Source organism: Hemitrygon akajei, chromosome 17 (assembly GCF_048418815.1).
Source record: "Hemitrygon akajei chromosome 17, sHemAka1.3, whole genome shotgun sequence".
In the NCBI taxonomy this organism is placed as follows: domain Eukaryota; kingdom Metazoa; phylum Chordata; class Chondrichthyes; order Myliobatiformes; family Dasyatidae; genus Hemitrygon; species Hemitrygon akajei.
The window spans coordinates 17669003-17682271 of NC_133140.1; the positions used below are offsets into that span (position 1 = coordinate 17669003).

At 42.7% G+C, this 13269-nt stretch overlaps 1 protein-coding gene across 3 annotated transcripts in view; it reads right to left on the reverse strand.

The window, feature by feature from the left end:
* The window catches only part of exoc3l1 (exocyst complex component 3-like 1), a 103614-nt gene that overhangs the window by 31858 nt on the left and 58487 nt on the right, over positions 1 to 13269 (reverse strand). For 2 of the 3 annotated variants that reach the window (XM_073069718.1, XM_073069716.1), the window contains exon 5: positions 1889 to 2009. In XM_073069718.1, coding sequence (XP_072925819.1) covers positions 1889 to 2009 — 121 coding nt within the window. The remainder of the gene's footprint in view (positions 1 to 1888; positions 2010 to 13269) is intronic. The other variant, XM_073069717.1, reaches the window with a different exon arrangement.

Sequence of the window (13269 nt, forward strand, 5' to 3'; positions counted from 1 at the left end):
TTTTCACAAGTATTTTTATATATATATGTATTCCCCCCCCCCCCCAATTAAAATCCCTGAAGGAAGCTTCCACCTCGGGTGAATTTTGAGAAGGTGTTTAAATCACTGCATAGCTTTGTATATCCACACTGTGGGGACAGTAGACCCACTGTTGCATAAAACAACTTGTCTCATTATTGATGACCACAGCTAATTGTTGAGAATATCCATCAATATCATTCATATTTCACAAGGACTGGTCTATATGTGACTCCAGACCCATTGATGTGTTTAACTGAAATGGCCACAAGCCATGCTGTTCAGGAGTCTTTCAGGATCAGCAATGAATGTTGGCTTCATTCTGGATAATGAATAAATATTACAAAATGCCAGATCTAGTGACGACAAATAATTCTGCAGATGATGGAAGCCTTGAGCAACACACACAAAATGCTGGAGGTACTCAGCAGGACAGGCAGCATCTCTGGAGGGGAATAAACAGTCGACATTTCTGGACAAAACACTTTATCAGGACAAGGAAGGAAGGGACAAGACACCAGAATAAGAAAGGGGTGGGAGGGTAAGAAGTACAAGCTGCAGATGAGAGGTGAGACTGAGTGAAAAGGAAGGTGGCTGGGGATTGGGGATTGTTGTGAGAAGCTGTGAGGTGATAGGTAGAAAAGGTAAAAGGCTGAAGAAGGAATCTGATAGGAGAGGACAGTGGACCAAAGATTGTCAACCTGAAATGTCAACTGCTTATTTCCCTCCATAGATTGTCCCTGACCTGCTGAGTTCCTCCAGTGTTGTGTGCGTGTAGATCTAGTGATGAAATAACAAAACCTGCAGTCGTCTACGAAATCTTTATTGTACAATATCATCTTATGGTTCCCAGGGCATACACATGAATGCTATCGATGTAAGTACTACCAGAAAGCTCATGTGACTACTTATCCATTATTTGTTCAATCAAATTTAACCCATTGAGCCAGTTCCAACTTCCAGTAAAATCAAGTCTGATCAACTACCTCAACACCAAACAAGTTGGGGGGTGGGCTGGGTGGAGGGGTTCTTTTTGCTATAACAGCCAAGATCTCACTTGGGCCAGCAATTTCATTTCCCCTTCCCATTCCCACACCAACATGTCTGCCCACGGACTCCTCTACTGTTACATGGAAGCTAGACACAAATTAGAGGAACATAATCTCATATTCTGTCTTTTTAGTCTCCAACCAGCTAGCAGCAACATTGATTTCCCTAACTTTCTGTTCTCTTCTTTGCTTTCTCTTATCTCTCTAGGCTCATTCCTCCTTCTCTTTTCCCTCCCCCATCCTCACAACCTGCTCATCATCTATACCTGGTTCCATGGTCCACTTGTCCTCTCCTGTCTTATTCCATCTTCTTAAGCACTTTCCATAAGGCATATGAATAGAATTAGGCCATTCAGGCAATTGAGTCTGCTCTATCACCTGCCACCTTCTCACATCATTCCCACTCCCCACCCACTTACCTACCCTCTCTCCTCCAGGTTCATCTATTACCTACCAGCTCAAGCCCCTGCCCTCCCCACTACCCCTTTTATTTTGGCTTCTGCCCTCTTTCTTTCCAGTCCTGATGTAGGGTCTCAGTCCGAAATGCTGACTGTTCATTTCCTTCCACAGATGCTGCCTGATCTGCTGAGTTCCTCCCTGTACTTTGTGTTCATTGCTCAAGATTTCTGGCATCTGCAGAATCTTTCATATCACTGTAACCCTGCAGTTGCAAGTCCCAGCCTCAACACTGTGAGTCACTGCTTTGATTTGTCGTTACAAGTATCTGCAGAGCTGCTGCTTAAAGTTGGGTTTTTCCAAAAGTCATCTGATAAATTTGAGTGCTGGCTGGCCCTCCCAAGCTTAAAACCTCATACACTCACCCGGACAGCATTTACATATTTAATCTGCAGCTGTTCCAGTGCATCCTGGGAAATCAGAGGGCCCAGTGAGGCGACATCAACATCAGGAAAAAGATCGGGATGATCCATCATTTCAGGACTGCTGGGGAAAAAGAAAATTAACAAAAAGGAAAACAGGAAACAAGGAAGCAATAACACCATTAGGAAAGATTAACCTTCAGAGGCAATTACAAGCATATTATTACCAGCAGTTGCTTCTGAGGCAGACCTCCTTCCCTTCCATCAGAGGACATTTCCTGTCAGCAGGAATATGTTCAAGGCCGAGGAATTAGGGAGCCAATTTAGTTAAAGAGTGTAATGAGAACAAACAGGTACAGAATGTTTGGAGTTTAGCAGAACGAGGACAGATGCTCTGCGAGCATAAGATGGCCGTGAATCTAATATGCATAAATGGGATTAGTACAGTCAGGGTGCAAGTGTTGGCATGAAAACAGTGGGCCAAAGGGCCCATTCCTGTCCTTTATGACTCTAATACTCTATGAATCCTATCGTGGGGGAATCTAGAATTACAGGCACAAGGATGTCCCTTTAGAACAGAGATGAGGAGTTATTTCTTTAGTCAGGGGATGGCGATTCTGTGGAATTTATTGTTGCAGATGGCTGTGGAGGCTAAGTCATTGGGTATACTTAAAGCAAAGGTTGATAGGTTCTTAATGAGTAAGGGTGTCAAAGGTCACAGGGAGAAGGCAAGAGAATGGTGTTGAGAGGAATCTCTTCTTAAGAGGCATGACAAAGTAAATGTTGAGATGTTGCCACTAGGAGGAGATTCTCAAATGAGGACATGATTAGAGAGTCATACAGTACAGAAACAGGCTCTTCTGCCCACCCAGTTCATGCCGACCAAGATTTCCATCTAACCAAGTCCCATTCTGCCCGTATCCCCCAAAACCTTTCCTGTTCATGCCTTCCTGTCCCTGAACGTGTCTAAATACATTTCCTTCTGGCTGCTTGTTCCATACGCTGACCACCCTCTTGGTGCAAGTGGCCCATTAGGTTCCTATTAAATATCTCCCCTTTCATTTACACCCATGCCTTCTATGCTTTGATTTCCCAATGATTACAATGGCTACATGATTGAGGGGTGGGGGTAGGAAGTAGTCAATCATAACTAAGGTAGTTAGGAACTTCTCCTGACACTGGATGGTGAATCTCTGGAATACCCTCCCCTGCAGAATTGTGGAGGCTGGATCTTTGGGATATTTAATGAGGAAATAGATACATAGCTCAGGAAACTGAGAGCAGTGGGGTATTGGCACAGATGAAGTGACTGGGGAAGATCGGCCAAAATCATATTGAATGATGTGGCAGGTCTGAGTTACTGCACAGCCTACTCCTGCTCCCAATTTCCTGTGCAACTATCAAATTATTGCAAGTACTGAGTACAGGAGTTGGGATGTTATGTTAAAGTTGTCTAAGTATTGTGTGCAGTTCTGGTTACCTATCTACAGGAGATATCTCTAAGAGTGAAGGAGAGCAGACAAATTTTACAAGGATGTTGTTGAGACCTGAGAACCTGAGTAATAGAGAAAGGTTGAACAGGTTAGGTCTTATTTGCCTGGAGCTCAGGAATGAGGGGGGATTTGATCAAGGTATACAAAATTATGAGGGGTAAATGCAAGCAGACATTTTCCACTAAGGTTGAGTGAATGGATGAGGGGCATGTAGGGCTATGGTCTAAGTGTAGGTTGATGGTACTAGGCAGAATAATAGTTTGGCATGAACTAGGTGGGCCAAAGAACCTGTTTCTGTGCTGTACTGTTCTATGCCTCTATGACTATGACTATATTTATTCAATTTGTCCCAGGTCTTTGCAAAGAGTGTCCAATTAGTCCTCCGCTACCCCACTCTGCAGTTTAACACTTTTCCAGTTCTAATGAAAGGTGTTTGACTCTATCTCTCTCTCTAAGGACACTGCCTGACCTGTTGAGTGTTTCCCGTGTTTTCTGTTTTTGTTCTGATCCCCAGCACCCACAGCTTTTGGTTGCTTTTAACCCTACTTCTCTGTCCCTTCCCCATAGCTCTGGAGACTCTTCCTTCTTAAGCTGAGAGTAACAACAAAATGATATTTGCTGCCCTTTCTTTAATGCGCTTTCATTATTAATGATACTACTTACACTGTTCTGTTTCACTGATTGTTCACTTCTATTTGCAGCTCCTCAGTGGTTTGTGGATTGAACACTGTAGTTCATGTGTTTTGGATTTCTGCTTACTCCTTTTTTTGTTGCTATTTTGTGCGATTTTGTTCGAGGCGAACTGGCTTTGCGGTCTGAAGTTAAGATAACGAGTGACACAGAGCTGGATTGAACTGAGCTGAATAAGGCTGGACTGGTTGGGTGCTTTGCATTCTATGTTTCTCACTCATTTTTTGATGTTTGTGTGATTTGTTCTGTTTTTTGTGTGTAGGGGTTGATGTTTTTCTTTCTTGTTTCATGGCTGCCTGTGTACTGCACACAAACTTTGATAATAAATGTACTTTGAATCTTTGAAGCAGTTGTGCCTGTGTGCAGCAAATTTTTTGTAATATTCAGACAGGCAAGTAACATACACATCACAAAAGTTCTGGGGAGAGTCAAACACCCTAGCTTTGACCATCGAAGATTTAAAGATTTCAATGCTATTAACATTGTTGACTGATCCAGCATCAATATCCCAGAACTTGACTGGACCACGTGAGGAGGCTCGATATCCTGTATGAGTGACCTCATTGCAATGTAAAACCTACAAGGATGGCGAGAGAATACTCTGCACTCGCCTGGATGGTTGTAGCTCAAAAAGCTCTCAAGGTGCACAATACCATCCAGGGCAAAGCAAAGCTGCCTATTCAATTGGCATTCACTACCCTGAAGACTCATTCCCTCCACTGCTGGACAAAGTGCAGCCATGTCCTTGGACTCTTAATTTTACCTCCATTATTAACAGTTTAAAAGATAAAGATCAGCTTTTATTTGCCACACATACATCAATACAGTGAAAGGTGTCATTTGCATCAACGACCAACACGGTCTAATCATCGCATGGCCAGAAACCTAGCCCGTGATAACTCTTCAGAATGTGGGAGGAAACTACAGGAAACCAACGCGGTTGTGAGGTGAGCGAACCAACTTCTTACAGGCAGCAACGGGAATTGAACTCTGATTGGTGATTCCTTGTGCCTTAAAGCATTACACTAAACTCTACACTACCGTGCCATCCCTGTTATTGACCCTTCAGATTCCGCGACTATTTTTCTGACACTTTGTTGTGTGCACAGGTATTGTTGCATTTATTACTGCCATGTATATAGTTCAATTTGTCAGCTTCACGGGAGCACGGTATTGAATTGACTTTATCCTTCATATACATGAGGAATAAAAATCTTTTCATTGTGTCTCCGTCTAAATGTACAATATGCAATTTATAGTAATTTATAATAAATATTATGTACAACAGGATAGTCAATATAGCATAGAAATAGTTGCGTTAACATGAATTAAGCAGTATGATGGCCTGGTGGAAGAAGCAGTCCTGGAGCCTGTTGGTCCTGGCTTTTATGCTGCAGTACTGTTTAATTGCACCCTGCTGTATGTGACAATAAACAAATCTAATCTGAATCAGAACTGGTTCCAATGTGTACCCTTCTAGAGCATACCCGTTCCTTCATCAGCTCCATTTTGAAATCTGAGAACTCCTGCTCCTGCTGCTCTTCAACAATCAACAACAGCATTACCTCAGTACTAATCAATAAGCTTCAAAATCTGGACCTCTCTACCTCCCTCTGTAATGACCTCCTTGATTTCTCAGTCAGAGACCACAGTCAGTGCCGATCAGAAACAAAATCTCCTCCTTGCTCACAATCCTCACAGGCTCACCTCCAGAATGTGTGCTTAGCCCACTGCTCTACTCGCTCTGAACTCTTTCTGTGTGGCTTGGCACAGCTCCAAGCGCCACCTACGGTATAAATTCGTCAATGACACATCTGCTGTTAGAATCTCAGATGCTGACGAGGAGGTTTACAGCAGAGAGCTAGATTGGCTGGTGGAGTGGTGTCGCCACAACAACCTTGCAATGAACTACAGTAAGACCAAGGAATTGATAGAGGACTTCAGGAAGGGGAAGTCAATGAAATGCATACCAGTCCTCATCAAAATGTCGGTAGTGGAAGGGTGAGCAGTTTCAAGTTCCTGGCTGTCAACATCTCTGAAGATTTATCCTGCCCTCAGATGAACACATTTTGTGACTGATTCAGATTCTCCCTCCTCTACTGCATTGTGGTTCATTGTTCCTTACGGGCATGCAATGCTTCAAGGAGGCAGCTCATCACCACTTCGTCAACGACAATTAAGAATGGGCAGTAAACACTGGCTTTACTAAAGCTGTTCATAAAAGTGGGAAATATATAAATAGAAATACAATGACACCAATATAGGGACTCAAAACAAGTTTTCTGTCAAAGTAGCTGAAACACACACACCCAACCCATACAGACAGTTCTGGAGTAGCCGACACTGGTTTTGTTTCCCCGCACATGAAGATAGTGCAATTCAATGTTTTTGAGAGTCCTCCAGGCTGAAAGATTGAGCATGAGCAGGGAGTGTTTGCAAGAATAATATTTGAGAAAAGATAACACAACTTACGGCATCCTGGAGACTGAAAAGGCTTTAACAAATAAATCCGTTCTATTTTATTGCTATTGTCCAGGCACTAAGCAGCTGGAAGAGCCTTTGTTGGTGATTGCCAGTGAACCTAGCTGTCCAAATAAAACAGCACAGTGCATGCCACAATCCTCATCAACCATTGGAATTCTGATTCCATAATATCCAATTAAATAAATCACTCCTTCCTCAGAGTGCCATGGTGGGATTTGAACTCGCATTCCCCAGGATAACGTATCCAATAAGTATAACTGCTGCACTTCTGTACCCAGCCCTGCTACCTCACTGACCAGTTGCCACAATACATAGCACTTTGGTTATTCAATAAATACTTTAAAACCCTGAGCTAATGATTTGCAGAGATAAGTTCAGACCCCAATCATCGTAGAGATTTAGTTCATTTAGTTAAACAGATCACGTGTAGCACAGTAGGGTAACAGTTAGTGCAACACTTTACAGCAGACAGCTGTAAGATTGTGGTTTGATTTCCACCATTGTTTGTAAGGAGTTTACACAGTCTGTCAGTGTAACTGTCACTGTCATTCTGTCATTCTGTAGGTTTCCTCCCATGTTCCAAAGATGTGTGGTTAGGGGTGTGGGCATGTTATGTTGGGGCTGAAAGTGAGGTTCCCCCAGAAATCACTAACTTGATCTGACGCATTTCACTGTATGTTTCAATGGGACAAATAATGACAATCAGAATTGTGTGTAACTTGGACCTGCATCGTTCCACAGATGTTGCTTGACCTGGTGAGCCTTTCCGGTACCCAGAGTTCAAACTTCATGTATCTGCAGTTTTAATTGATTTATTTTAAATAAGTAAAATCTGATTTCCAAACATATTATCAATCATGATGAGCTGCATATATCACCTCAATCCCTATAGATTAACCATCCTGCATTGCTAAGCTACTAATGACCAACAAGGCTGATGACAACCAAAGCAGACTCAGCTAGTTGTCCCTTATGAACTTCCAGTACTTTACTCAACATTGACACCGCTCTCCTCCTTCACAACCATGCTGCTCAGGTGTCCCAGACTCCCTTGGTAGAAGCTGTCACTTGGCAACACACTAATGTTAAGCAGTGATAAGAGGAGGAGGCTCCATGAACCTTCCCAACAAAGGCAAAACACTGCATTTTGGTTCAAGATGCAAGGATGAGGCACATGAAATATCAAGTGGACTGTCTTGCTCATCTAGCCCCTGACACCTCTGGACTTCTGTGAGTTCAATTAACTTCACAGAATATAGAACACTACAACAGAAATTATGCCCTTTGCCCATGTTCGAGTGATTTTTGGATTTAGCAGATAACTTGGGCCAGCAGTCTTCAGATCTGAATATGGATTGTGGATTTGATTTTAATGCAGTTCTGAACAATAGATTCACCGAACAGGCAGACCAGGAAACAGGTACTTGGCTGATTGTCTGCAAATGCACGAGTCCAATCAACATTCTATTGCATGGCTGTGAGAGTGATTAACGCTTGTTTCGGTGTGATGTTGGGAAGATTGGAACTATAGATTTGTTTTAATTGTCCTGAATTTTTTTTTAATCTTTTGCACATAAAATGTGTGTAGTGCTGTGCACAGGAAGACCTTTCCAGCTAAAGAATATCCATCTGATGCTTGCTGTATTTTGCTTTATCAAATAAAGGGGCTGCTTCATATCTACCAGTACTTTTCTCTGATGGCTTCATTTACACAACAACAGCCCACAATGTAGTGCCGAACACTAAACCTACTCTAAGCTCAACCTATCAATATATCTGTATAGCCCTCAATTTTTTAATAATCCATGTGCCTATCTAAGTTTTTTTAAATATCCCCTTTTGTACCTGCCTCTATTACGATCCCTGACAGGGTATTCCATGCACCCTCGACTCTCTCTGTAAAAACCCTCCTCTGCTATCTGCCTCCATACTTTCCTCCAATCAGCTTATAAATATGCCCCCTATTAGCCAAATTAGCTAATTTTGGCTGGAGAAAATTCTATGGCTATCTGCTTGATCTATGCCGATAGATTTTGTACACCTCTAGCAATTCACCCCTCATTCTCCTTTGCTCCAAAGAGAAAAGCCCTAGCTTGCTCAACTGGTCCTCATAAGACATGCTCTCTAACCCAGGCAGCATCCTAGTGAATTCTTCTGCACTCTCTCTAAAGCTTCCAAATCCTTCCTGTAATAAAGTGACCAGAACTAAACACAATAAATCAAGTGTGGTCCAACCAGGATTTTATAGAGCTACAACATCATCTCACTGCTCTTGAACTCAATCCCTTGACTAATGAAGGCCAACACACCATATGCCTTTCTAAGGTATCTTCGCAAGGTATCAGAAAACAATTGATACGGTGAAGGACTTTAACTCCTTATACCATTCTGGCTAAAATACAGAAGGTTTGTGATCTGCACTTAGCTGTGCCTCTGGCCAGCATTTCAATACAAATCAAACATGTGCAATCTTTGCACAGGTAAATCCCATTCACAAAACCATTCTGAGGTAGCATTGTCAGATAACCAGTCGACAACTCAGACTTTTGTAAATATATCTAGCCTTGACTATAGACTGCAGATTGGAATATTAGACTAGGACTAGAGGTCATAGATTAAGGGTGAAAGGTGAAATATTAAGGCGAAGCTGAGAAGGAACATCTTCACTCTGGATGGTGAGAATCTGCTAGTGGACGTGGTGCATGTGGGTTTGATTTCATCATTTGAGAAATCTGGATGGGAAGGGAACATAGGACTGCAGTCCATGTTCAGCTGACTAGGCAGAATAATGTTTTGACACAGACTGGATGGGCTGAAGGGTCTGTTTCTGTGTTGTGGTGCTCTATGACTCTATATAAAACATCTCCATCCTTTATTCGAATACTTTGATGCTCTGGTTTGAGACCCCTTAGCCAGGGGAGATAACCGCGGTGTAACCAACCACCTTATCAAACCGTGTAGCAATTTTGTCATTCCCAGTGATATCTCCTTTGATTCAGTTGAATTTTTGCAAGTGCACATTTTCAATCTTTCCTCATCTGGCAACCTATGCACATTGGAAATAGTTAAACATATCTATGCTGCATTCCCACTATGGCAAGTATGCCCTTTTTTAGGTGAAGGAGCCAAGAAAGGTATACTGCACTCCAGGTGAGGTCTAAGGTCTATCTTAGCAAGGCCTTCCATAACTGCAGTAAGACATTTCTACTCCTGTATGCAAGCTGTCTTGGAATAAAAACTATCACAGCATTCACCTTCCTAATCAATTGTTGCAACTGCACGTTGGCTTTCAGTGGGCTTGTATACAAGCACTCTTCATTCACCTCAGCATCAATTTCTCACCAACTGACATGCACCTCTTTGGTGCACACTTTTCTGTCAAAAGGAACCAAAGAGGAAAATATTTTTCCATATTTCTTTGCATCTGAACTGTCCTTGTCCACGTGCTCAGTTTGGACAGGATGATAATAAATGTTCCATTGTTGAAGAATGGCTGCAAGAATAAGCCAGGAAATGGCAGGCTAGTGAACCAGGCATCAGTTGTGGGTAAATTATTGGAAGGTATTCTAAGGGACATGATGTATAAATATGGCTTTGTGCATGGTGGATCAAGTCTAACTAATCTTATAGAGTTTTTGACAAGGTAGCAAGGAAATTTGATGAAGGAAAGGCAGAGGGCATTGTCTTCATGGACTTTCGCAATAAAATCCCGCATAGGAGGCTGGTCCAGAAGGTTCAGTTGCTTGGCATTCAAGTCTAAGTAGTAAATTGGTTTCAGCATTGGCATGGTGGGAGAAGACAGAGAGTGGTAGTAGATGGTTGCTAGACTAAAAAGTGATGTGCTGCAGGGATCAGTGCTGGGTTAGATGGTAATGTGATAAATTGGATCAATTAATTTGTGAATGATACCAAGATTGAGTGCTGTGATGGGCAGTGAGGAAGGCTATCAAAGTTTGCAGCATGATCTGGTCCAGGTGGGAAAATAGACTGAAAAATAGCAAATGGAATTTAATGCAAACTAGTCTGAGGTTTTGCAATTTTGGGAGAACAAACCAGAGTAGGACTTACAAAGTAAATGAAGTGTGTCAAAGAACAAAGGGTGCTGGGAATAGAAATCTATAATTCCTTCAAAGAATCTAGGGAAAGTTAAAGGGAATGCAAGAGGGAAACAAAGATGGATGAATCTACTAGTTCCTATAAAATGCATAGTTGCTGACCAGCATGGAATCGATGGATTGAAGAGTCTATTTCCTTGCTGCAGATGCTGGAAATCTGAGCAACACACACAGAATGCTGGATGAACTCAGCAGGCCAGGCAGTATCTAGGAAAAGAGTACAGTCAATGTTTTGGGCTGAAACAAAAAAGCTGAGGTGGTGGGAGGAAGAGAGAAACACGGGTGACAGGTGAAACCTGGAGGGGGAGGGATGAAGTAAAGAGCTGGGAAGTTGATAGGGTGAAAAAGACAGAAGGCCATGGAAGAAAGAAAAGGGAGGAGCAGCAGCAGAGGACAAGGAGGTAAGGAGAGAGAGGGAAAAGGGGATGGGGAATGGTGAAGGAGAAGGGGTGGAGGCAGTTTGAGAAAACATTGTTCATGCCATCAGGTTGGAGGCTACCCAACGGAATAGAAGGTGTTGTTTCTCCAACCTAAGTGTGCCCTCATCATGACAGTGGATGATGGACATACTGGAATGGGAATGGGAAGTGGAATTAAAATGGGTGGCCACTGAGAGATCCCACTTTTTCTGGCGGATGGAGCATAGGTGCTTGGCGAAGTGGTCTCCCAACATATATTGGGTCTCACCGATATACAGGCGGCTGCACTGGGAGTACCGGACACAGTAAGTAACCCCAACAGACTCACAGGTGAAGTATTGCCTCACCTGGAAGGACTGTTTAGCGCCCTGAATGGTAGTGAGGGAGGAGGTGTAGCACTTGTTCCACTTGCAAGGATAAGTGCCAGGAGGGAGATTAGTAGGGAGGGATGAATGGACAAGGGAATGCATAAGGAGCAATCCCTGCGGAAAGCAGAAAGTGGAGGGAGGGTGAGGAAAGATGTGCTCGGTGGTGGGTTCCCATTGGAAGTGGTGGAAATTTCAGAGAATTACTTGCTGGATGCGGAGGTGAGGACAAGAGGAACCCTGATAGAGTGGCAGGAGAATGGGGTAAGAGCAGATGTGCGTGAAATGGAAGAAATGCAGGTGAGGTCATCGTTGATGGTTGATTACTTGGATCTCTTACAATCTATTAATTGGATCTCCATTACTCTGTTACTTGGATCTCTATTACTCTGTTACTTGGATCTCTATTACTCTGTTACTTGGATCTCCATTACTCTGTTACTTGGATCTCTATTACTCTATTACTTGGATCTCTATTACTCTATTACTTGGATCTCTATTACTCTATTACTTAGAACCATAGAACATTACTGCACAGAAACAGGTCTTTTGGCCCTTCTTGGCTGTGCTGAACTATTTTTCTACATAGTCCCACTGACCTGCACCTGGGCCATATCTCTCCAAACCCCTCTCATCCATGTACCTGTCCAAGTTTATCTTAAATGTCAAAAGTGAGCCTGCATTCACCACTTCATCTGGCAGCGCATTCCACACTCCCACCACTCTCTATGTGAAGAATCCCTCCCAATGTTCCCTTTAAACTTTCCCCCCTTCATCCTTAACCCATGACCTCTGGTTTTTTTCTCCCCTAGCCTCAGTGGAAAAAGCCTGCTTGCATTCACTCTATCTATACCAGTCATAATTTTATACACCTCTATCAAATCACCCCTCATTCTCCTACGCTCCAGGGAATAAAGTCCTAACCTATTCAACCTTCCTCTGTAACTCAGTTTCTCAAGTCCCGGCAACATCCTTGTAAACCTTCTCTGCACTCTTTCAACCTTATTAATATCCTTCCTGTAACTAGGTGACCAAAACTGCACACAATACTCCAAATTTGGTCTCACCAATGTCTTATACAACCTCACCATTACATTCCAACTCTTATACTCAATACTTTGATTTATAAAGGCCAATGTACCAAAAGCTCTCTTTACAACCCTATCTACTTGTGACACCACTTTTAGGGAATTATGTATCTGTACTCCCAGATCCCTCTGTTTTACTACACTCCTCAGTGTCCTACCATTTACATTGTATGTTCTACCTTGGTTTGACCTTCCGAAGTGCAATACCTCACACTTGTCCTCATTAAACTCCATCTGCTATTTTTCATCCCATCCTCCAACTGGTCCAAATCCCTCTGCAAGCTTTGAAAACCTTTCTCACTGTCCACTACACCTCCAATCTTTGTATCATCAGCAAATTTGCTGATCCAATTTGCTACATTATCATCCAAATCATTGATATAGATGACAAAAAACAATGGACCCAGCACTGATCCCTGTAGCACACCACTAGTCACAGGCCTCCACTCAGCGTAGCAATCCTCCACTACCACTCTCTGGCTTCTTCCATTGAGCCAATGTCTAATCCAATTTACTACCTCTCCATGTATACCTAGCGACTGAATCTGCCTAAATAACCTCCCATGCGGGACCTTGTCAAAGGCCTTACTGAAGTCCATGTATACAACATCCACTGCCTTCCCTTCATCCACTTTCCTGGTAACTTCCTCAAAAAGCTTTAATAGATTGGTTAAACATGACCTACCACACACAAAGCCATGCTGACTTTTTCTAATAAGTCCCTGTCTAT